The sequence below is a fragment of the Pelophylax lessonae genome, assembly GCF_965119305.1.
Source record: "Pelophylax lessonae genome assembly, chromosome: 3".
Taxonomy (NCBI): domain Eukaryota; kingdom Metazoa; phylum Chordata; class Amphibia; order Anura; family Ranidae; genus Pelophylax; species Pelophylax lessonae.
The window spans coordinates 516,908,925-516,932,298 of NC_138770.1; the positions used below are offsets into that span (position 1 = coordinate 516,908,925).

Below are 23,374 nucleotides of genomic sequence, written 5' to 3' on the forward strand. Positions count from 1 at the left end.
GTGTAACCCCCGAATGAAGGTATGGAAGGTGGCTACCTGCCAGGGGATGATGGAACAAAACCAACTAGCAATGACCTTTACAACACCAGGTTAAGGTCCCATGGCAGCAATGGTGGCCCGACTGGATGGTCGATTTGCAGAATGCCCCGGAAGAAAGATACAGATAAAAGGAAAGTTAGAATTTCTATGAAAAAATATATTTTTATAATTTCCCTATTTTAAAAGATTGAAAAACTAGGCTCACGTGAATCTCATAGTTAATGATAAAATGCCTTGGAAGGATTGTTTGCCGAGATAAGAAGACACTGTTGACATCCAATATCCCAGAACAATGGAGACATTTGTCTAGTAAATAGACCTGAAAGTAGGAAAATCCCAGGTACACTGAAAGAGTTTTTTAGTCAAATTAAACATAGTTTTTCTTTACCTATGTAAAAAAAAAAAAAACCCCGGTCTATGTTTATGAGATTTCAGAACCCACAAACATGGTATTGAGGGCAACACATCTGTTTGCCCAGGTGAAGGAGAGTCAACAATTTTGTATATCACAGTCAATGATAGCTCCTTTATTCAAATAAATGAAGGACAACCAAAGAAACAACATGCAGGAATTCTTTTTTTTTTTGGAAGGAGCTTGAAACCAAGGTAAAGAATAAATAAAAGGGAATTATATTATTCAGGATTGTATAAAATAAAAAATACATTTTTGGAATGTAGATTTTTACCCACTTCAGCTTCGGAAGGTTTTACCCTCTTAATGACCAGGCCATTTTTTGCGATACGGCACAGCATTACTTTAACTGACAATTGCGCGGTTGTGCGACGCTGTACCCAAATAACATTAATGTCCTTTTTTCCCACAAATAGAGCTTTCTTATGTCGGTATTTCATCCCCTCTGTGGTTTTTATTTTTTTGTACTATAAACAAAAAAGAGCGACAATTTTGAAAAGAAAAAAACAATATTTTTTACGTTCTGCTATAAAACATATCTAATAAATAAATTGAACAAATCTAATTTATTCAAAAATTTAGGCCAATATGTATTCAGCTACATATATTTGGTAAAAAAAATTCCAAAAGGCGTATATTGATTGGTTTGCGCAAAAGTTATAGCGTCTACATTTTTATCTAATTTTTATTTATTTATTTTTTTACTAGTAATGTCAGCAATCAGCGATTTTTAGCAGGACTGGGACATTGCAGCTTACACATCGGACACCTAACTGACACTTTTGGCACTTTTTTGGGACCAGTAACACTAATTCAGTGATCAGTGCAAAAAAATTGCACTGCTACTGTAGTAATGACACTGGCAGGGAAGGGGTTAACATCAGGGGTGATCACAGGGTTAAATGTGTCTGCCTCTCCTGGGAACGATCGTGGGTGGTCGGTGGACATTGAGTCCGCCGGACCCGCTGATTGCCATCCCCTGTGTCCAATCAGTGCTGATCACGCGCCCCCAGTGGCTCTTGCACGAAATGACGTACATTTGACTCATTTTTGGTTTTTCGGAGATTTGGATGTATCTGAATCCCTGAATTACATAGTAATGATGAATAGTAACAAATTTTGTTGAAATTCTTTAAAATTTATTTTGTTTATTCATTTTCTAACAAATTCCACATATTCAGAATGATTCGAATTCAGATGATCAACCGATTCAAATTCTGTGTGAAGAATAGCTGGTTGCTAAGCAGCGAGCTTCCCCACTGACAGCTGAAATGTAAACAAAACAATGCCGGCAATAGAAAATTCTGAAAAAAAACACACACCGTGGGGTCCCCCCCCCCATCTTTACCAGGCCCTTTGGGTCTGGAATGGATTCTAAGGGGAACCCCATGCCAAAATTAAAAAAAAATAAAAATAAATGGTGTAAGGTCCCCCCAAAATTTACACCAGACCCTTATTCAAACATGCAGACCAGTAATGGGGGAGGGCAGGGGGGATGAGTGAGTGCCCCTTTCTTCTGAGCCATACCAGGCCACATGCCCTTAACATGGGGGGGTGCTTTGTGGCTGGGGGGGCTTTGACATGTTGATGGGGACAAGGGTCTCTTCCCCACAACCGCACAACAAGGGGGCACGAAGATCTTAGCCCCCCCTATGTGAATGAATATCCTAACCATTCAAAAAATGTGTAAAAAGTGAAAAAAGGTAGTACACGAGTTTTTGAAATCTCCTTTATTAAAAAATAAAAAACAATGTCCCCCCATGTAGATCCATCTCACGCCACCCGCCGCACCGCCACAACTGAAAAAAAAAAAAAACATCCAGCCTTGTTGAATGCTTCCTGTTGACTGCTGCTCCCCTGTATAACATTTCTTAAATTGCTAAGGGGCGGAGTCATTTAAAGATGTCAGCGGGTGACCACGCCTCCTTGTGATGTCACTGACCGGAGCATGCTGGATTGATAATGTTACAAGGGGACAGGGTCACCAAGGGACATCACAGGTGGCCTCACCCCTTACCTTTTAATCTTAAATTTAAGAACTGTCACCGGGCAGAGTAGGTATTAGGCAGTCAGCCTTCGCCACAGAGTTTTTTTTTCTGGGCCTGGCAGTGCGGCAGGCATCGTGATTGACAATGGTTCTACATTGGGGGACATTTTTTAAATTTTTTTTAATAAAGGACTTGTCAAATACAGACACTTTTTTGGGTGAATGAGTAAGAGTGCAATGTACCCCATACTCATTCACATAGGGGGGGGGCCCCTTGTTAAAGGGGCTTCAAGATTCTGCCCACAGACCCCCACAACCACTGTCCAGGGTTGTCGGGAAGAGGCACTTGTCCCCATGGGCATGTTGCCTGGTAAGGTTCTGGAGGGGGGGTGCTCGCTCGTCCCCCACCCTTTTTCCTGGCTTCCCAGGCTTTGTGCTCGGATAAGGGCCTAGTATAGACTGGAGGAGGACCCCACACCGTTTTTTTTTCTTTTTTTTTGAGCCGGGCCAGCAATTGCAACAGCGAGTCAATTTAAATGTGATTTAACTCCTAAATTTTTTTCTTTAGAAATGTAATTTCTTGCTGCAGCATGTTCTATACATGCTGCAGATGCACCACTTTACAGGCAGGCAAAGGGGACCCCCCAGACAATATATTTAAAGGAATTTTTCATTTTTATTGTTTCACTTTAAGTGCAAATGCTATGGTGGACACCATGCCAACAAGGGGCATAAAGACACAAGGTGGGGGAGAGCTACTAGATTCAGGACTGGTCACTGACCTGCGTTACAACAGAGAAAATAAATACCTGTGCTCAAATTCAAATAGCGTGTACATGTATTTAAACTATCAGGTGCTAAAGGGGTGTGACCACATATTAACAATACAAATTCTAGATGGACCCTTTTCACACTGCTATACACCCTTTCCAGCAAACTATGCAATGAAAAACAGGGATACACAGATGGGACACACACCATAAATAAATACATCAGATCACACCTCGTCATCAAGAGAGAGACTCAACACTGACACACTTCACTGAAGCCAGGATACACAGCTCCAACATTACTAGATGCCATTTTGGGAAGACAACTCCACCCATTGATCAGTAGCCATTTGAAGGGTCTGGTCGGCAGCCATCTTAAGGCAATCCATCCACAGCGTTCCACTCTATTGCTTCTGAGGGTAAATATAATGTATTATTCTCCTGTGATTTTTGTTTAAGCCAATTGCAATTATCCTTGCGGTAGTATTTCTCCCACAATAACATACCAACTAGAGTTAGATAATTTTATTTTATTGATTTTTGTTATTATTTTTCTTTTCTTTGGCCGTATTGGTACACAGTTTTATGTATTTCGGTGCTTATTCTATCTGCAGGAGAATAACAGCCAGATCCCCTAAAACACAGATTCTCTACTAGGCAGTTATATCAATGGTTATGCTGTCTACGAGGGGAAATTAATTATTCAGTTTAATTCCAATATATATACTCTGCTGTAACAGATCATTTTAGAACTCTCTCTTAGCAAATCTCTTAGTGTCTATTCATGTCCCAATAATTATTTATGGTGTTTGTAAAGTGACTTCTGTTAAATATCAATTTATTTTTGATCAACAGTCCATATTTACACCCGCTCTTATTGTGTTAATCAAAAAATTTCTGCATGGGCAGAAATCTCAAAAGTAATTAATTAGTCAGGTAAATTATTTTAATAATTTTTTTGTTTGCATTGGAGGTACTGTGGTTCATTGATTGGTTAAACGATATAGCTGACTAAATTCATTATTCAGGCATTCCCTGACAGGGAGCACAACAGCAGAGGGTTTAACAAAACCAACTAAAGCTGACACCTGACCCTTAATTGGGCTTATGGCCATCTCCTGCTCTACTACATGCTGGAGCAATGCCAGAAGACAGGCAACTGGCAGAAAAAAGTAGGTCATACCCCTACTATGAAAAAGTACATCTTCCAAGTACAATGATGAATCTTACAAAGGGTGGCCTTGCAAGCTTTGAGCATGGTACAGATAGCTGCATCTGATAACCCTCTATCCCTCAACACTTGGCTTTCCACAGCCAAGTCAATAAAGCCAACAACTGTAAAGCAGGGTGGTAAACAGGCCCTTGGGAAAACAGGTCTTCTTAGAGTATTCGATGTGAAGGATTGTCAACTACCATACAAATGAGTTCTAGGACTGAGCACCAGGACATGTGGGGCCAATCCATATCCAACAGAATCACCTGAATATATAATTCAAATTCATAAATTTACAAAAGGTATACAACCAAGCGTATGCTTACTTCATTCATATAAGCTGTGTCATCAATCCAAACAAAAGGTATATATACTTGCAGAGTAATTATGCAGAAAGATAAAAAATAAAAAGTGACAAGTGCCGTGTCAATAAAGTGACAAATGCTATAAAACAATGTTAAATCCGGAAATAAAGTCCTACAAAAAAGTGACATGTACTGAAAACCGATAATACTAAGTCTGTATATTATAATCTGGATCTCGCAGTGTGCCGGTGGTCTCACATGTGTCCCCCCCCCCCCCCGCGCATTGACCTCATCCACCGAAAGCTTTTCCCCTTATGGGGTATAATCGCATTCACAGCACTTTGTGGCTGTACACATGCTCCAGATCCAGGCCGGTCCTCTCCTTTGCTCATCTGCCCCTCCAGATCTCTCTCATGCTGAGATAACAACAACAGGCATACCCCATAGTGTGATATCATTTTAATCCTGTAGTTTAAAAAAAAAAATTGCATTAATTGCACTTACATTGTGTTAAAAAAAAAAAACACTCAGCATTTAAAACCAGGAAGCCCAGGACCAAATCTGCATTCCATGGCTCCAGACCAAAAGTGATGCAGTCATGCTGGAAGCTCCATCCTACGCATTTCGTCACACTGATGTCATCAGGAGCCGTGTCATCTTGCTACACTTCCAAGCTTATATACATTAGGGTATCCTAGCAACCTAAGGGCATGTGATTGGTGGCCATATTTATTATGTTCCCAATTCTTTATGTGTTCCAGTAACTAGATAACCGATGTCACATGATTTTCAGAACACGTGACCATCGGCCATATTTCTATCCCAATTTGTGTATGTTCTGGTGTTATGTCAATGGGAGCCACATGCCCATGTATACAATTATGCAGTGCTGCCATTAACCCCTTGTTTCTAATGCCTTTATCTATTGCCACAGGGTTATTATGATGCCGTTATTCAAATTCTGTATATAGCATATATACTCAATATTGGAAATAGCTAATAATTCATACAAATGAATTTAAATGACAATAACTAATTTATTACAAATATATAAATTAAAGTAAAGAATAATATAAAAATACAAATAGAGAATATATATGAGTAAAATTCAATCTAAATAAAAATGTTTTTGGTTTATAAAATGTGTTAAAAATAGCATATTGCGGAAGATAAGGGCTATAGGGAAATGTCTAAGCATTGGAAATAAAGCAGTTAAGATCTATATCTATGTTGAGGCCTTCGGGCTGGAGAGCATTTAATAAATAAATTAATTTGGTCTCATTAGGTGATATTTTAATGTTCTTATCCCCTCTCCAGGGTGCCTTTATTTTATCTTTACCATAGAAAGTCATGAGTGAGGGGTCTCTCTGGTGTATTTCCCTAAAATGTCTTAACATACTATGTTTAATGAAGCCCTTCCTAATATTCATAATATGTTCCCGAATTCTAACATATAGTGGCCTAGTTGTTCTGCCCACATATTGGATCTGACATGGGCACTCGATGACATAGGTGCAGTGGCGTACCAGGGGGGGGGCGGACCGCCCCGGGTGCCACGAACGAGGGGGTGTCAGGCCGCTCAGGGGTGCCCGTCGGCGCCGTCGGGCCGGCACGCATCTCCCTGTGAAGGCAGCTGCAATAGCAGCCTCTTCAGTCAGCGGCACGCTGCTCACAGGAGGAAGAAAGAAGGTAAGTGCTGTGCTGTGTGCTGGATAGGAGAAGCGGCCGGGACAGCTGCATAAAGAGGAATTGATCTTCTTTTCATATATCTCCTGCGTCCGTTGAATGACTGATTCTCCTCCTCTCCTGCAGGCATTCAACAGACGCAGGAGATATATGAAAAGAAGATCAATTCCTCTTTATGCAGCTGTCCCACTGCCCCTAATATACAAATTCCTTTGCTGGCCCCACAGTGCTATCCAGCATCCCCCCTACCCCAGTGCTCTTCAAACCCCCCCTCTCCAGCCCCCCCCCAGTCCCCCAGTGCTCCTTAGCCCCCCTCCTCCCAGTTTTCTTCAGCTCCCCACAATGCTTTGCAGCTCCCCCCAATGCTCCCTGGCCCCCCCAGTGCTTTCCACCCCCCTGTGCACCCTGCCCCCCCTCAGTGATCTCCAGTTCCCCCAGTGCTCTCCACCCTCCTGTGCACCCTGCCCCCCCATCAGGGATCTCCAGTTCCCACCCAGTGCTCTCCACCCCCCTGTGCATCCTTGCTCCCCCCCCAGTGATCTCCAGTCCCCCACCAGTGCTCTCCACCCCCCTGTGCACCCTGGCTCCCCCCACTCAGTTATCTCCAGTCCCCCCCCCAGTGCTCTCCATCCCCCTGTGCACCCTGGCTCCCCCCCACTCAGTGATCTCCAGTCCCCCCCCCAGTGCTCTCCACCCCCCTGTGCATCCTGGTTCCCCCCTCTGTGATCTCCAGTCCCCCCCAGTGCTCTCCACCCCCCTGTGCACCCTGGCTCCCTCCCTCAGTGATCTCCAGTTCTCCCCAGTGCTGTCCACCCCCCCTCAGTAATCTACAGTTCCCCCCCCAGTACTCTCCACCCCCTTTGCATCCTGGCTCCCCCCCCCTCAGTGATCTCCAGTCCCCCCCAGTGCTCTCCACACCCCTGTGCACCCTGGCTCCCCCCTCAGTGATCTACAGCCCCCCAGTGCACCATGGCTCCCCCCTCAGTGATCTCCAGTCCCCCCCAGTGCTCTCCACTCCCATGTGCACCCTGCCCCCCCCCCAGTGATCTCCAGTCCCCCCCCTCCCATGTATCATGTCTGCAGTCTCTGACCATCTCTTGTATCATAAAAATCAAAAAACGTGCTGCGCCAGAAGTGCACAAAAATAATTAGTGATTACATGAATCAACAAGTGTTATCAACAAAATATGGTGTCCATCATATGTGCTCTGATGAAACATAAATGTTCATATAAAGTGCTCCAAAGTAATGATTAGTATATCCAGGTGATGACAGGACAGCCTCAATCCCTTGTGAATCAAGCAGGAACCACCAGTGTGTGAACTCCCTCCACCAGTAAGATTGGCCTCTCACCTTGATACCAGACCCAAACGGGCCAGCATGAGCATATCAGGGGATAAACAGACTATCACAGGTAACCTCTCCAGCCTTCACCTCCGGGGGTCGCCAGGACATAAAATAAAGATAAAGCAAAGATCTAGTGCTCTCTGAGTGTAAATAATGAGCTTTTATTGAGCATAAAGGGGTAACTCACATTTGTTGGGCACTCAGCTGTGCCTGCTATTATGGCATTCAGTGTTGGAGAGTAGCACCCGAGCGATCGGCGTCAGGCACGCAGGCTCCGCCTCCCTATACGCGTTATGCCTGGAGCATGGGCTCCGTTTGGCTTCTTCGGTAGGGGTGGTATCATGTCTCTTGTATCATGTCTGCAGTCTCTGACCATCTCTTGTGTCATGTCCACAGTCTCTGACCATCTCCTGTATCATGTCTGCAGTCTCTGTCCATCTCTTGTATCATGCCTGCAGTCTCTGACCATCTCTTGTATCATGTCTGCAGTCTCTGACCATCTCTTGTATCATGTCCGCAGTCTCTGACCATCTCTTGTATCATGTCTGTAGTCTCTAACCATCTCTTGTATCATGTCTGTAGCCTCTGACCATCTCTGGTATCATGTCTGTAGTCTCTGACCATCTCTTGTATCATGTCTGTAGTCTCTAACCATCTCTTGTATCAAATCCTCAGTCTCTGACGATCTCTGGTATCATGTCTGCAGTCTGACCATCTCTTGTATCATGTCTGCAGGGGGGGGGGCAGACTGCAAGGGGCACTGTGATGGGGGGCTGTGAAATATGTGCAATAAATACTCTTGAAACATTACAAATTTTTGTGGGTGTTTTTACATTTTAAGGGGGGGGGGGGGTGCCGGATATGGGATCCGCCCCGGGTGCCAAATGCTCTAGGTACGCCACTGCATATGATAGGTGTGACGTTTGTATTAGTACACGTAATCATAGTTACATAGTAGGTGAGGTTGAATAAAGACAATAGTCCATCCAGTTCAACCTGTGTAGGTGTGTGTGGCTGTAATCATCTCACATACCCCTGAATGTTCTGATCCTTGAGATGCACGTCCAATAGTCTTTTGAAAGCCACCATACTACCCGCAGAAACCACCTCTTGTGGTAGAGAATTCCACAATCTTGTAGCCCTAACAGTAAAGAACCCCCCACTTGCCTGAGGTTAAAACGCTTCTCCTCTAATCGCATTGTATGCCCCCGAGTCCTCATGCAATCCCTTCGACTAAACAGCTTTTTTTCTAAGCTGAGATCCCCATTGAGATATTTAAAAATGGCTATCATGTCCCCCCTCAGGCATCTCTTCTCCAGGGAGAATAAATCAAGCGATTGCAGACGTTCTTCATAATCAAGGTCCTCCAATCCCCTAATTAGTTTAGTTGCCCTTCTCTGGACTTTCTCCAGCTCCAACACATCCCTTCTGAGGATTGGCGACCAGAACTGGACAGAATACTCCAGATGCGGTCGGACCAGAGTTTTATAAAGTGGAAAAATTATAGTCTTATCTCTGGAATACATCCCTTTCTTTATGCATGCTAATACTCTGCTAGCTTTGGCAGCTGCCGCTTGACATTGCATGCTGTTGCCTAGTCTATCATCAACCAAGACTCCCAGATCCTTCTCCATTTTCGATTCCCCCAAGGGTTCCCCTCCTAACGTGTATTGTGCTTTTATGTTTCTAGTCCCCAAGTGCAAAACCTTACACTTCTCTACGTTAAACCTCATTTGCCAAGTCGTTGCCCACTCCGTTATTTTGTCCAGGTCATCCTGTAGGATATCTGCTTAATGCTGTGCGGTTATTGCCCTGCCCAATTTTGTGTAATCTGCTAAAACTGCTATTGAACTACTGACCCCGACCTCAATGCTGTTTATGAATAAATTGAACAAGGTTGGACCCAGGACTGAGCCTTGGGGGACCCCGCTTACTACCTCAGACCAGTCTGAGTATGCGCTGTTCATTACCACCCTTTGGACACGCCCTTTTAGCCAGTTCCGTATCCAAAAGCAAACCCTACTGTCGATACCTGCAGACCTTATTTTATAAATTAAGCGCTTATGGGGAACTGTATGAAACACCTTAGCGAAATCTAGGTACACCACATCCACTGGTCTGCCCCTATCTAGCTGACAGCTCACCTCCTCGTAGAATGCTAATAGATTGGTTTGACAAGAACGCCCATTTGTAAACCCGTGCTGGTTATTACTGATGATGCTGTTGTCTTTAGCAAACTCTACGATATAGTCCCTTATCTTCCCCTCCAGAAGTTTACATACTATCGATGTCAAACTGACAGGCCTATAATTTCCCGGGACATGCCTCTGACCCTTTTTGAATATCGGAATCACGTTAGCTTTCCTCCAATCTCCTGGTACATCTCCTGTCCTAATACTGTCCGCAAAGATCAGGAACAGTGGTCTGGATATAACCTTACTGAGTTCCTTGAGTACTCTAGGATGTACGCCATCCGGGCCTGGTGATTTGTTTGTGTTAAGTTTATCCAGCCTTTCCCTGATTTCACCCTCTGTTAGCCATAGTGGCAAGTCCTGTGTATTACTACTAACCAAACAGTCATGGTCAGTGTACCCCTCCGTTTCCTGTGTAAATACTGACGAGAAAAAAGCATTCAGCACGGTTGCTTTTTCAGTGTCCTCTGTAACCATCCCCCCATCATCGCTAATTATGTGTGCAATATGCTCTGCCCTAGTTTTTTTGCTGTTGATATACTTAAAGAATTTCTTTGGGTTTTTTTTACTATCCTTCGCTATTTGTCTCTCAAAGTCTATTTTAGCCATCTTGATTTCGTGTTTACATTTCTTATTTGCCTCCTTGTATTGGTCGAAAGCCAATACTGTGCCTTCTGATTTATATTTCCTGAAGGCCAATTCTTTTCCCCTAATAAAGTTTTTAACACTACGGTTTAGCCAGCCAGGTTTGGCCTGGTCTCTTCTAAATTTATTTCCCATAGGAATGCACTGCAAGATGCCTTTGCTTAATATGTTCCTAAAGCATTCCCACTTTTCCTCTGTGGTCAGGGATCCTAGGGTTCGGTCCCAGTTTACCCTTTCCATCAATGAGTACAATTTTGGAAAGTTTGCCCCTCTGAAGTTAAGGGTTCTTATGTTCCCCACTTGCCTTGTTCTATTGTTATTTACACTAAATGTGATCATCCTGTGATCGCTAGAGCCCAGGTTGTCCTGGACTCCTACCTCCGAGATTATGTCTGGGTCATTAGTGATCAATAGATCCAGGATTGCATTTTCTCTAGTAGGAGAATCCACCAGCTGTGACATGTAATTATCCTGTAAGGTTTCTGTGGCTTATGTGAGTGTGTAATCCTCTCTCCCCAGTTAATGTCGGGATAATTGAAGTCCCCCCAATATGATGACTGATCCTAGCTTTGCCACTTTACCCAAAAGTGCTAAAAATTCCAGCTCTACCTCCTCCCCTTGTTTAGGTGGCCTATAGCAAACCCCCACAATTACTTTTCCCTTTACTCCTTTCCTAAGGAGTTCTACCCACACGGATTCTAACTCCATACTCATCTCTTCCGTAATGTCACTCCTCTCTATCACCCTTACATTGTTCTTGACGTAGAGACATACCCCTCCCCCTCTTTTTCCTACCCTGTCCTTCCGGTACACCGAATACCCTTGGATATTTGCCAGCCAGTCATGTGAGGGGTCGAACCAAGTCTCCGCTATTCCCACAAGGTCCATGTCCTCCTCATGAACTAACATTTCCAACTCATCCATTTTATTAGCTAGGCTCCTGGCATTAGCATATACCCCTCTTAGTTTTACGGAAGTTAAACGTGATTGGTTATGTTTATTCCTGTTTGGTCTGAGGTTCTCCTGCACAGACCTACCGATTGACGTTGTGGACCTACTGTCGCTGCTGACCCTCCAACTGCCTTCAGTCCTTTGCTCCCTCCTAACTGACTCTACTTCTGAGCCCTCCCCCCCGTCTCCTAGTTTAAAAGCCCCTCCAACTTGGTGGCCATCTTTCTCCCCAAAAGAGCTGTACCGTCCCCATTAAGGTGCAGCCCATCCTTACTAAAGAGCCGGTAGCCGACTGAGAAGTCAGCCCAGTTCTCCAGGAACCCAAACCCCTCCTTCCTACACCAATTCCTCAGCCACTTCTTAAGTTCCCTAATCTCCTTCTGCCTCTCCTGTGTGGCTCGAGGTACAGGCAGTATTTCAGAGAACACCACCTTGGAGGTCCTTTTCCTCAATCTATTACCTAAGTCCCTGAAATCGTTCTTTAGGATCCTCCACCTACCTTTAACTTTGTCATTAGTGCCCACATGCACCATGACCGCTGGGTCATCCCCAGCCCCGCACAATAATCTGTCTGCCAGATCTGCGATGTGCCGAACGCGGGCGCCCGGTAAACAACATACTGTTCGGTTCACGAGATCTTTTTTACAGATTGCCCTCTCTGTCCTCTTGATAATTGAGTACCCAACTACCACAACCTTTCTAACCTTTCCTGAGTTACAGCCCCCCTTCTTCCTGGAGCCGTCCCTCCCCTGGCAGCTGGGGGAGGGCGCATGCTCCAGCTCTGCCACCCCTGAGTTGATATCCCCCTCAACCTGCAAATCATCTCAATAAGTTTAAATTCTTTGTTTGTTGCAGTGAATTTGAATGAGACTTTTTTTCTTGCTTTGTTTGTTTGTTACTGACCCTACATGGAAGACATCTTTGATATCCAAAAAAGTCTTTAAGATTTTAAAAAAAGGATAATGGTTTTAGGAGGATATAATACATTGTGTACCAGTCTGTTTCTAAGTGTTTGGGCTCTCCTGTATATAAACCTTGATTATTGTGGTAGTATTTTACCTAGTGTTTTATCTGACTTTAGAATGGGTCAGTGCTTTTTCACTATCTTTTCTACTGTTTTATATTGTCTATTGAACCCTGTGAGGAAAGCCATTTCCATATTCTTTGCATCAATGTCCTTGTTTTTGTTCTTGTCTTCAAGGAGTGATTCTCTGTTCATGTTCTTTACCTTATTTTTTAAGTTTTTTAGTTCTTTCCTCTTACTGTATATCCTTTTTCAATGAATCTTTCTATTAGAACCCCGGATTGGAACTCAGAGTCTTTTTCATCACTACAGTTTTTGTGGATCCTCATTATTTGTCCTTTTGGTACATTTCCTGTTCATTTGGGACGGTGGCAACTTACTGTGGGGATACAGCCATTTCTATCCGTAATTGAGAACATAATAAATATGGCCGCCAATCACATGTCCTTGGGTTGCTATGATACCGTAATGTATATAAGCCCGGAAGTATATCAAGATGGCACCGATCCTGATGTCAGTGTGACGAAATGCGTAGGGTGGAGCTTCCAGTGTCATTGCATCACTTCCGGTCTGAAGCCATGGAACTCAGATTCGGTCCCAGACTTCATGGTTTTAAATGCTGACTGTTTTTTTACACAATGTAAGTGTAATATAGGCAAATATACGTCTGTTGTTCTTATCTTCGCATGCGAGAGATCTGGAGGGGCAGATGAGCAAAGGAGAGGACAGCCCTAGATCTGGAGCATATGTACAGCCACAAAATGCTGTGATTGCGATTATACCACATAAGGGGAAAAGCTTTCGGTGAGTGAGGTCAATGCGGGGGGAGCACATGTGAGACCACCGGCACACTGCGAGATCCGGATAATAATGTATAGACTTAGTATTATTGTTTTTGAGTATGTCACTTTTTTGTAGGTCTTTATTATTTTGGGATTTAACATTGTTTTATAACATTTGTCACTTTATTGACACGGCACTTGCCACTTGTTATTTTTCTGAAAAATTACTCTGCAAGTATTTATACATTTTGTTTGGATTGATTGCACAGCTTATATGAATGGAGTAAGCATACACTTGGTCGTATTCCTTTTGTAAATGTATGAATTTGAATTATATTTTGGAATCACTATACTATATCTAGTCACTTTATATATTAATGTTTAGGTGTTGTTAAAGGGACACACTTTAAAAATAAGCAGCGCCACACCCACTTAATCCTTTTTTCATTATTCAGAGTGTAGTGATCCCAGGGCCGCTGATAGAAATCATGGGGCCCCGTACAGCCTACCTGACGGGGCCCCCTTTAGCCCCACCCTCAACTCCGCCCCGGGTCCCGCCCCAGACCCTGCCTTATATGTAATATGTGCTGCTTTTACTAACAGAACAGTCTGTTTTTTCTCCTTGCTTTGCAGTGAGACTAAATAGCCAGATCGCTGATCTGTGTACAAAGCATACAGCAAAGTCAGTATAACTAGCAGAAGATGGAGATCTATCGGCTCACAACATGCATTGCTCTTTTACGTTTGGAAAATTGTTACTGCCATCAGAACCTTATCACACGGGTATTTTGTTACATGACAGGGTCTCTTAAAGAAATACAGTGATTATAAAAATTTGTAATCAGCCATTGCTGACCATTGCTTTTGAAAATGCTAGCTGCTTTACTGGCACATGATGCAGTGGCTTCAATACATTCTGCAATTTTAGCTAAAATTAGCAAAACTAATTTAGGTGGGTCTTATATTACAAAGCAAAGTATGCTTATTTACTTAGGGCCCCTTCTCCATGCCGCAGTACAATTAAAAATAAAAAACCTGTGGAACAAAAAAAAGTTAATAATTCACTTAGGAAACGTACTAAACCTGCAGCTTACATGTGCTCCATCCACAATATAGTGTGGCTCCCTCTGCTCACTGTAAGCTGTCTCTCCTTGCCACTGCTGCTGCCACCCGCCTCACATAAGCCTCTTGATCTCGGCTGCTGAGTGGGGACCTGAGCAGAGGAAGATCACTCCGCCAGGGTAGGCAATGGGCAGCCACAGTGGCAGGCATCCAGGACTTTAGCACAGCAGCCAGCAACATGCGGAGCAGGTGCGGGAATGCGCATGCGCCCAAAATTGAAAAAAAAAAAGTCCCTCAACTGCTCCGCCTCCACCATCCCATAATCAGAAAGGGGCCCTGGAATTGCATGTTGTATATAACACCCCCTAAGGTAGTAGGAGTGGAATGAGCGGGGGATGCATTTTGTCTGTGAGGCTGCCCGGGCCCTCCCTGCTAAGCTCATGTACTGGCTTATCAGTGGCCCTGCATCGAGAACCCTCAAGTGTTTTTCTAATGGGGTAATGTCTGTTGAGGACCATAGCATCAGGAAGTCCTGAACCTCTTGCAAGTCAGAACCCGGGACCCATAGGACCTTGAAGTGCCTAGCCCCGAACTGATCCACAATGGGGTCGGGCCCCAAAATCATGCCAATCAATAGCCAGGTCTATGAATGACTTGTAATGTCTCTATGGGTGGCCAGATGTAAATGCACTCATATCCATTTTTACATCATGCTAGCTGTGATCTATAACATTTAGGTCTGGAAAAATATTAATTTTTTTTTTTCTAGACCTCCGCAGACCCGCAGGAAGGAGGGTGTAAATGGACACAAGTCCATTTACATCCAAACCCCCATAGACCTACATGGAACATTCAATCAGATCCACATGTAAAGCTGACAGGCGGACCTAATTCAAAAGCTTGGTTGAAAGGCTATTTAAGGGGAGCGGTGGTAGTGGGAGGTAAAAACATGGCTCAGCTGCACGTTCTACCCCCTTTCCCCTTCCAAACACAAGTGTGAACTAGCAACTCATGCTTATAATCATATTCATTATGATGATCACAGCACAGCATGTACTTTATGGCTCTGTTTCTGTGTCATATGGCTGCTGGGTGCTGACTTTGTTAAGGCTGCACTGTGTTACAATCAGTATGGCCATAAGTTAGCAAAGTCAGCACCCAAAAGCCATATAACACAGAGCCAGAGCAATAAAGTACATGCTGTGCTGTGATCATCATAATGAATATGATTATAAGCACACAGTCAGGGAGTCTGGGAGCTGTACCTTCCTTCCATAGAAGTCTGTCAGTGTCACTGTGTGCTGCTGGTCTGTGCACTGCTGAAACCTCTCATCCATCTCTCATCAGTCACTTCCTCATTCCACAGCATGCACAAACGAATCACTCCGCCAGGAAAGACATAGTATGCAGTGGGCGGCCGGAACTACATATTCATTCAGATCAGCATAGACACAGTGCACAAGGTTAGTGTGCCTACGCCCCGAAAATGGAAATAAAGTCCCTCCTCTGCTATCACCTCCTGGGCCCCTCTGTTGACCTCATGGGGCCCAGGAAAATATATTTATACACCCTGTAAGCAAATTGAAGTGGGGGATGGGATTAAAAGTCTTTCTATTTATTTAGGCAGAAGTTAACTTTAAAGCTGCCCGGGCCCCTAGTGGAGCTCATGGAGCCCGGGCCCGGTACAGCAGGGCTGGTTGTACTGCCCTATCAGCGGCCCTGAGTGATCCCATGGAGATACCAACAGGTCCACCACAACTGCCCAAAGGCCACACTCCCTGACATGCCTCCCCTGGGATGCCTAAAAACCGGGGCAGTATAGGGTAGTGGCACTTACAATTGAGCAGCAGAGATCAGCAGTGTGCAGTCCAGCGCATGATGCTTTCACAGCAGGAAAAAATAGGTTGCATAGTCCTAGTCTGCACACACATGGAGAATTCATCTGTCAGGGATTATACTGCAGAACTGCATCTTCCTCACCCTCCTTCTAGCTGAAATACAATGTAGTATTCAGGGTGGAAGCCTTAAACAAACATGCCACCAGAGCTCCTGCTACCCCCTTTAGGGGCTACACCCATCACTGCCTTCCTCATCCTTATCCCATATAGCACCCATCCATATCCCCTGCACAGCTTGCGGGAGACCGTAGCAATCACTTTCTGTGCACAGAACAGCCTAAGTATCTCCCAGACATAGCCAGTACTAATAAAGGGGCAGCATGACCAAAATACACATGACTTCCCCACTAGAACTAAAAGTAGTAACCTACTGTATGTAAGGAGAACTCAGTAAAAAATGGGGGATGGGAAGGGGAAGGCGAGGGCTGACCGACTGAATACTACTTACCACACCAGGAGCCACAGCCATCCACCATTTTGACTAGAGATGAGTTTGATCCAAACTCTAGCCATTTCCAGTTTGGGAAAATAGCAAACTAATGTGATTTTATTATCAAAGATTAATTGCACAAGCTAAAGTTTGAAGCTGATTGGTTACTATGCACAATTGCACAAGTTGAAGTTTGAAGCTGATTGGTTACTATGCACAGCTGCACCTAATTCTGCATGTACCAGTTTTAGTAAATCTCTCCCTCTGTGTTTCTGTGTTCAGTGAATGGACCAATATGCCTTTTTAGGGCTACCTTTTTGTTTGCCCTCTGATGCTGTTTATCTGCTGCACTCCCCCCCCCCCCACCTGTGTTTAGTGTTTTAGTTTTTAGTGATGTAGTTTAATGTAGTTTTCTTTTTTGCAGTGTAATTTTGCTAGGTGCCCTTTAATTTTTGTTTGTGTGTGTGTGTGAGTGTGGGGGGTCAGAGTCAGCAGCATCTCCTCTTCTTCTCTGAGTGCCCCACAGCAAGCCAGTTGCTATGGGGGGTACACGTGTGGGATCGTTCGAGGCGGGCTGTGTGCACCCATAGACACACAGTAAAGCTTGGCCTTGCCCTCGCTTCCTGCTCACAGGCTTTGACTAACAGGAGCAGGACCCAATGGCTCATCCTGTTGCAGAGTCTCCTGTGAGAAGAGAGCACACTTGTATAAAGTACTCGAAACCCAAACTTGAGTAAAAGTACAAGTGCTCGATCAAAAAGTGACTTGAGTAGAAGTGGAAGTGCTCTATCAAAAAGTGACTTGAGTAGAAGTACTAAAGTATTCAACATTTTTTGTACTTAAGTATTGCGAGTAGTTTTTTTTTAAATTTTGCTACTCAAGTCCTGAAAGTAAAAGTACCAGTAGATTTTAAAAAAAATGTGCTACTCAAGTACTGAAAGTAAAAGTACAAGTACTGTGTTATGTAGTTATTAAAGAAAGAAGTCAAAAGTTTGAACATCATATTGTTTTTTATTATTTTAAATGATTAACCTAAAGGACAATCACAATTCCTTTGGCTGTAACTTTTTGTAAACAAAAACAGATAAAGTATGTCCCTCCCTTCCCCCTTTAAAGCAACCCTCCTTCTCTTCCCTGCATGTTTTTTTTTTCTCCACAGCTTATTGGTGCGCAAAATCATTTATAAACCAATGTGATATACAACAATATATTCCAATAATGAAATAAAGGAAGAGTGTATGAAATCAAAGTCAATAAAAAGTCTATCTATATATATATATATATATATATATATATATAATGCCATAATGCCATAATGCCATAATACCATATATATGTGACAAAACAAGATGAATATATTTTCAAAGGTGCGGGAATCAAACAGGTGCTATTCCAAATATTACGTGCAGACTCCCACCACCTTGTGGATTTCCCCCTTACCCGGCGGATGAAGGTAAGTGCAAAATAATATCCAAATAGACTCTTCCAGTGAAACAAAACTGCAAAACCTGTGCTCTCAACTTCCAGTGAAAAAAGCAAAATCAGCCACTTACCAGAAAAAAGGTCTATGTACGCTTGTGACTCTCCTTGGTTGGGGGAGGTTCTCTTTCCCCTTAACAGCAGATATGTAGACCATTTTATTTATACATACAGTAGCATTTATTTTTGTATGCGCTGATTTACACATGACATTATACACATTTTTTTGAACTTCATGAAACCCGCCATCTACTATTCTGGCAGTGGTAATTTTTATAATTGTAACGAGTAACTATGCAGCACAAAACAAAAAATATTGGAGTAGAAGTATTGAAATCATGGAAAAAATGTAGTGAAGTAAAAGTGGAAGTAGGAGAAAAAAATTCTACTCCAGGAAAGTACAGATACCGCCTTTCGGTACTTAAGTACAGTAGTGAAGTAGTTCTACTTAGTTACTATACATCTCTGGGAGAGAGAGAGGAGAGAAGAGGTGCTGCAGACAGGCACATCGCTTGATTGCGATCTGGCTTGGGTAAGTGTTTAAGAGCAAGATCAGGCTATGGCAAATATTTAAGATTGAGATCGGGCTCAGGTAGGTGTGAAAGGTTTTTTAACACAATGCAGAGAATTGGGTTGGGTTGAGTTGGGCAATCCCCTGTATTTATTATGTCTTGGAGGCCTAAAGGAAACCATGGAGGTTCTTCAGGCACAGCTACTTGGAAACACAGTATCTAAACCAGAAAATAAACACTCCAGTGCTCATCCACAGTGCTCCAGGAGACAGTAATAGGGTGTGCAATGCTTCTTCAGGTTCAGCCCTCTACAGATCTAGAAATCTCTAACTGCAACTACAAAAAATACACAAGAGGGCGCAACTCCTCTTTCATTACCACCATACAATTTATTAAATTCCAAATAGCAAATGGATACTCACAAACATAAAAGATCAACAGGGTTATAACTCATATGCTTCAGCCTTGGGAAGTAGATTCCATCACACAATCATCAGATGGAAAATCGAATGCATTTCAGAGGTCATGTCCTCTTCCTCAGAGCTCTGCATCTGCAGAAAAAAAAGCAGTGATATGACTGCTTCTTTGAGAAGCAAGGCACATCTGCCTGTTTCTTCTGGAAGTGGGCATTCTATAAAGCAGAGAGCACACAGGAGGTTGTGGAATTACTCATCCAGACCTTCCCCATCCTCCCAAGTGCAGATGAGCACATTTTCTCAAACAGCTGCAAATGAGTCCTCTTTTTCTTCCTCCTCTACAGGTAATACTTCCATTGCCTTGTAAACTGGCCTGAGGGAGTCAGATGAATTATTTGAGCACAGCATCAGTAGTTTGCTGCAGGAGGATACACAGGAATTTAATTAATCTGATGTGGAGGAAAGGAGCATTGGGAACATAAATGAGGGGACAACAAGTCAGGAGAAGCTTCCTCGTAATGGTGGTTAGCTTCTTAAAAGGCCTGCTGCTGGGCTTGTAGTTGACCCGAGCAACCTCCTGCTGTACCACTGTAGCCTGAACCAAGGCTTTTCAAAACTCCTCAATGCCTATTTCAGTGTTTTTCTGTGCCTGTGCTGCACTGACCCTGGACATACAAAACTGGCACTGGCCCTTTTAAATGTCAGTTTTACTTTTAACAACTTTTTTGGCTGGGGTACCTGCAGCTGAGCACCAGTTGTAATATGAAGGGCCCAAGATCACCACCCAGCCGCTGGCAAAGGGAAATATTCTTTATTGAACTCCCAACATAGACTCACGGCCTACTAACTCATTTTTAACAGGTCTATGTCTCTGCCTGCCTCAGATGTCTCAAGGAAGAGGTTTCTGGCTGCTATGCAGAGTCTCAGTCACGAGTAGTCCATCACTCTGACTCCTCGGTGGGGTTGATTAACTAGAGGCAAATAGACTGTGCACTTTGCAAGTACAGTTGCACTAATTTTCCCTAGAGCTTAGTAAATGCAGTAAAGCTCTTTTGATTTTCATTATCCATTAATGGGTATTCTTTTTAAAGTGAAGCTTTACCACATTATATTTACAAAAAAAAAAAAAGAGTGCCAAAGTGCACAGTCTATTTACCTTTAGTAAATCAACCCAAGTGTGTGCTGCTGCACACTCACCTTCAAAGACTCCTGCTGACAATTTCCTTTTCCTCTTATGACCTCTCCTGCAGTTGACTTAACACTTTCAGGATCAAAGTTCCTGTACCCAGGGTGCGGAGACTCTATCCCAGCCAAAAATCTCTCCCCGAATTCTGGGTGCCAAATGAGGATTTACCAATCCAGAGAGCCCTGTCCTCTCCAATAGGTCTACCCTGGAACCCCTCATCCTGCATGGGTGAAAACTCGAGTACTAAAAAGTTCTTCTTTCTGGATTAGAGCAATTTTTCTTTTCTTATCTTTTGCACACATGTAAAAATCTTCACTTTTGGCCATAGAGATACTTAAACATTATTTATTTTCTGAAAGCAGAGGCCCTGTAGAATCAAATGATTATAGTTGCAATTTTTTATGTTGCATGATATTTGCACTGTTTATCAAACACAAATTTTCAGGAAAAAATATAATAAAATTAATTTTAGTGCAAACACACAATATAGTACTAATTTTTTGTTAAAAAAAATAAAAGGTGTGGTTGCATCGAGTAATTAGATATCAAACATGTCAAGTCTTAAAATTCCAGGTGCTTTTGTTCTAGAAATATTGCTGTCACCTTGATGTAGGGTGCGACCGTGGTTTACATACACATGCGCTCCCTGGGTGTTTGTGTTTGCGGGTGTGTTGGGGCAACAGGGGTTATGGCAAAAAAATGAAAATACATTTTATTATAATCTTGTTTGTTTTATTTTTTGTTTTTTTACATTTCATTTATTTTTATTTTTTTACTTTATTGCTATCACAAAGGGTTATTAACAAACACACCTCCAAGATGACCACTGCTTTGCTAAAGAAGCTGAGAGTAAAGGTGATGGACTGGCCAAGTATGTCTCCAGACCTGAAACCCTATTGAGCATCTGTGGGGAATCCTCAAACCGAAGGTGGAGGAGCGCAAGGTCTATAAGATCCTCCAGCTCCATGATGTAGTCATGGAGGAGTGGAAGAGGAGTCCAGTGGCAACTTGTGAAGCTCTGGTGAACTCCATGCTCAAGAGGGTTAAGGCAGTGCTGAAAAATAATGGTGGCCACACAAAATATTGACACTTTGGGCCCAATTAGGACATTTTAAGTTAGGGGTGCACTCACTTTTGTTGCCAGCGGTTTAGACATTAACCACTAGACGACTGCCCACTGCAGATTTACTGCGGCAGGCAGCCGCTCCTGGACAAACCGACGTAGCTCTATGTCGGTCGTGGGCAAGCAGCCTTCTCCCTGGGATGATCACAGAGACCATGTGATCCTGCTATATAGGTTCGCATATCTCTATGGTCATCTCACAAGCCCTGCCCCCCCCACGGTTAGAATCACTCCCCTAGGCTTACATTTAACCCCTTGATCACCAATGGTATTAACCCCTTTCCCTGCCATTGGCATTATTACAGTAACAGTGCATATTTTTAGCACTGATTACTGTAGTAATGTCACTGGTACCCCCAAAAGTGTCAAAAATGTCAGTTAGGGGTGCAATCTGTCCGCCGCAATGTCGCAGTCCCACAAAAAATCGCAGATCACCACCATTAGTAGTAAAAAAAAACAATAAAAAATGACCTAAATCTTTCCCGTAGTTAGTAGACGTGATAACTTTTGCGCAAACCAATCAAAATACGCTTATTGCGATTTTTTTTTACTAAAAATATGTAGCAGAAAACAAATTGGCCTAAAATGTTAAAAGATTTTGATTTTTTAATTTTTTTTTGGGAATGTCATATAGCAGAATGTGAAAAATATTGTTTTTTTTTTTTTCACAATTGTTGCTCTTTTTTTGTTTATAGCTCAAAAAATAAAAATCACACAGGTGATCACCAAAAGAAAGCTCTATTTGTGGGAAAAAAAGGACGTAAATTTTGTTTGGGTACAGCGTCGCACGACCGTGCAATTGTCCGTTAAATTAACACAGTGCCGAATCACAAAATTGGGCCTGGTCAGGAAGGGGGTAAAAATCTTCCGGGGCTGAAGTGGTTAATGGCTGTGTGTTGTCACTACTCTTCAGTGTTGTTACATGAAAAGATATAATAAAATATATACAAAAATGTGAGGGGTGTATTCACTTTTGTGAGATTCTGTACGTGGCAAGATGATAAACTCAGTGGGGTTGATTTACCAAAGGCAAATAGGCTGTTCAATTTGCTCTTTGCAATAGAATTTCCCCTTAGCTTAGTGAATGTGAGGAAAATTCACTAAGCAAAGAATATACAATCACAGGCAAGGAAAATAAAAAAAGCACTATTTTTGCTTGCACATGATTGGATGATGGAAGTCAGCAGCACTTAACAGCCCATTTACCTTCACAGAAAATAGTAAATCAAACTCAATAAATAAATGCTTGTTCCTTGTTTGGGCTGTAAAAGCTGAACACAGTAAAGGTAAATATTCATTATTAGTAGAGAGGAAGGGCTTTGTGGTAAAGTGAAAAAAGACAAAACTTTAATTGTTTTATTTCTCTACAGATATTGTTGGTCCTTCGTAACCCAAAAGATGCAGCCACTTCCTATTACAGATTTCATAAAAGCTTGCCTGCGCTTCCTACTTATGACTCTTGGGACTTGTTTTTCAAGGATTTTATAAATGGCAATGGTAATGTATGTTCTAGCATATTAAGGTTCCTTATTCCTTAAAACTAAAGACAAATCCCATTTATTTTCTTTTTTTAGGAAAGGAAACCTTTAAATCTAAATTGGTTATCATAAATGTATAACAAATAGCAGGGGGCTACTTATCATGCTTAGAGGAGCTGGTGACTCTGAGCTGTGTAGGCAATGAAACCCAGGTCAAATATTTAAAATGAAAACCAGAAGCACTGTTAAACATATGTACTGTATATAGGACCACCCCCACAGAAGCCGCTTGATAGATTGGATTCTCAGTTCTTCTACCGCAACTCAAAGAACAACCTTAACCCCATCGACAAACCAGGTTAAACAAATTGATACTGCACTGGTATTGGGAGCACAAATATAGACACCATGCACACAACAAAGGTTCAGTTTCAAAA

The 23,374-nt window shown here is 42.8% G+C and overlaps 1 protein-coding gene across 2 annotated transcripts in view; it reads left to right on the forward strand.

Moving 5' to 3' along the window:
* LOC309549694 (sulfotransferase 6B1-like) overlaps positions 1–23,374 on the forward strand; it is a 94,483-nt gene that overhangs the window by 33,224 nt on the left and 37,885 nt on the right. For both annotated transcript variants that reach the window (XM_082250142.1, XM_082250143.1), the window contains one exon: positions 22,830–22,956. In XM_082250142.1, coding sequence (XP_082106268.1) covers positions 22,830–22,956 — 127 coding nt within the window. The remainder of the gene's footprint in view (positions 1–22,829; positions 22,957–23,374) is intronic.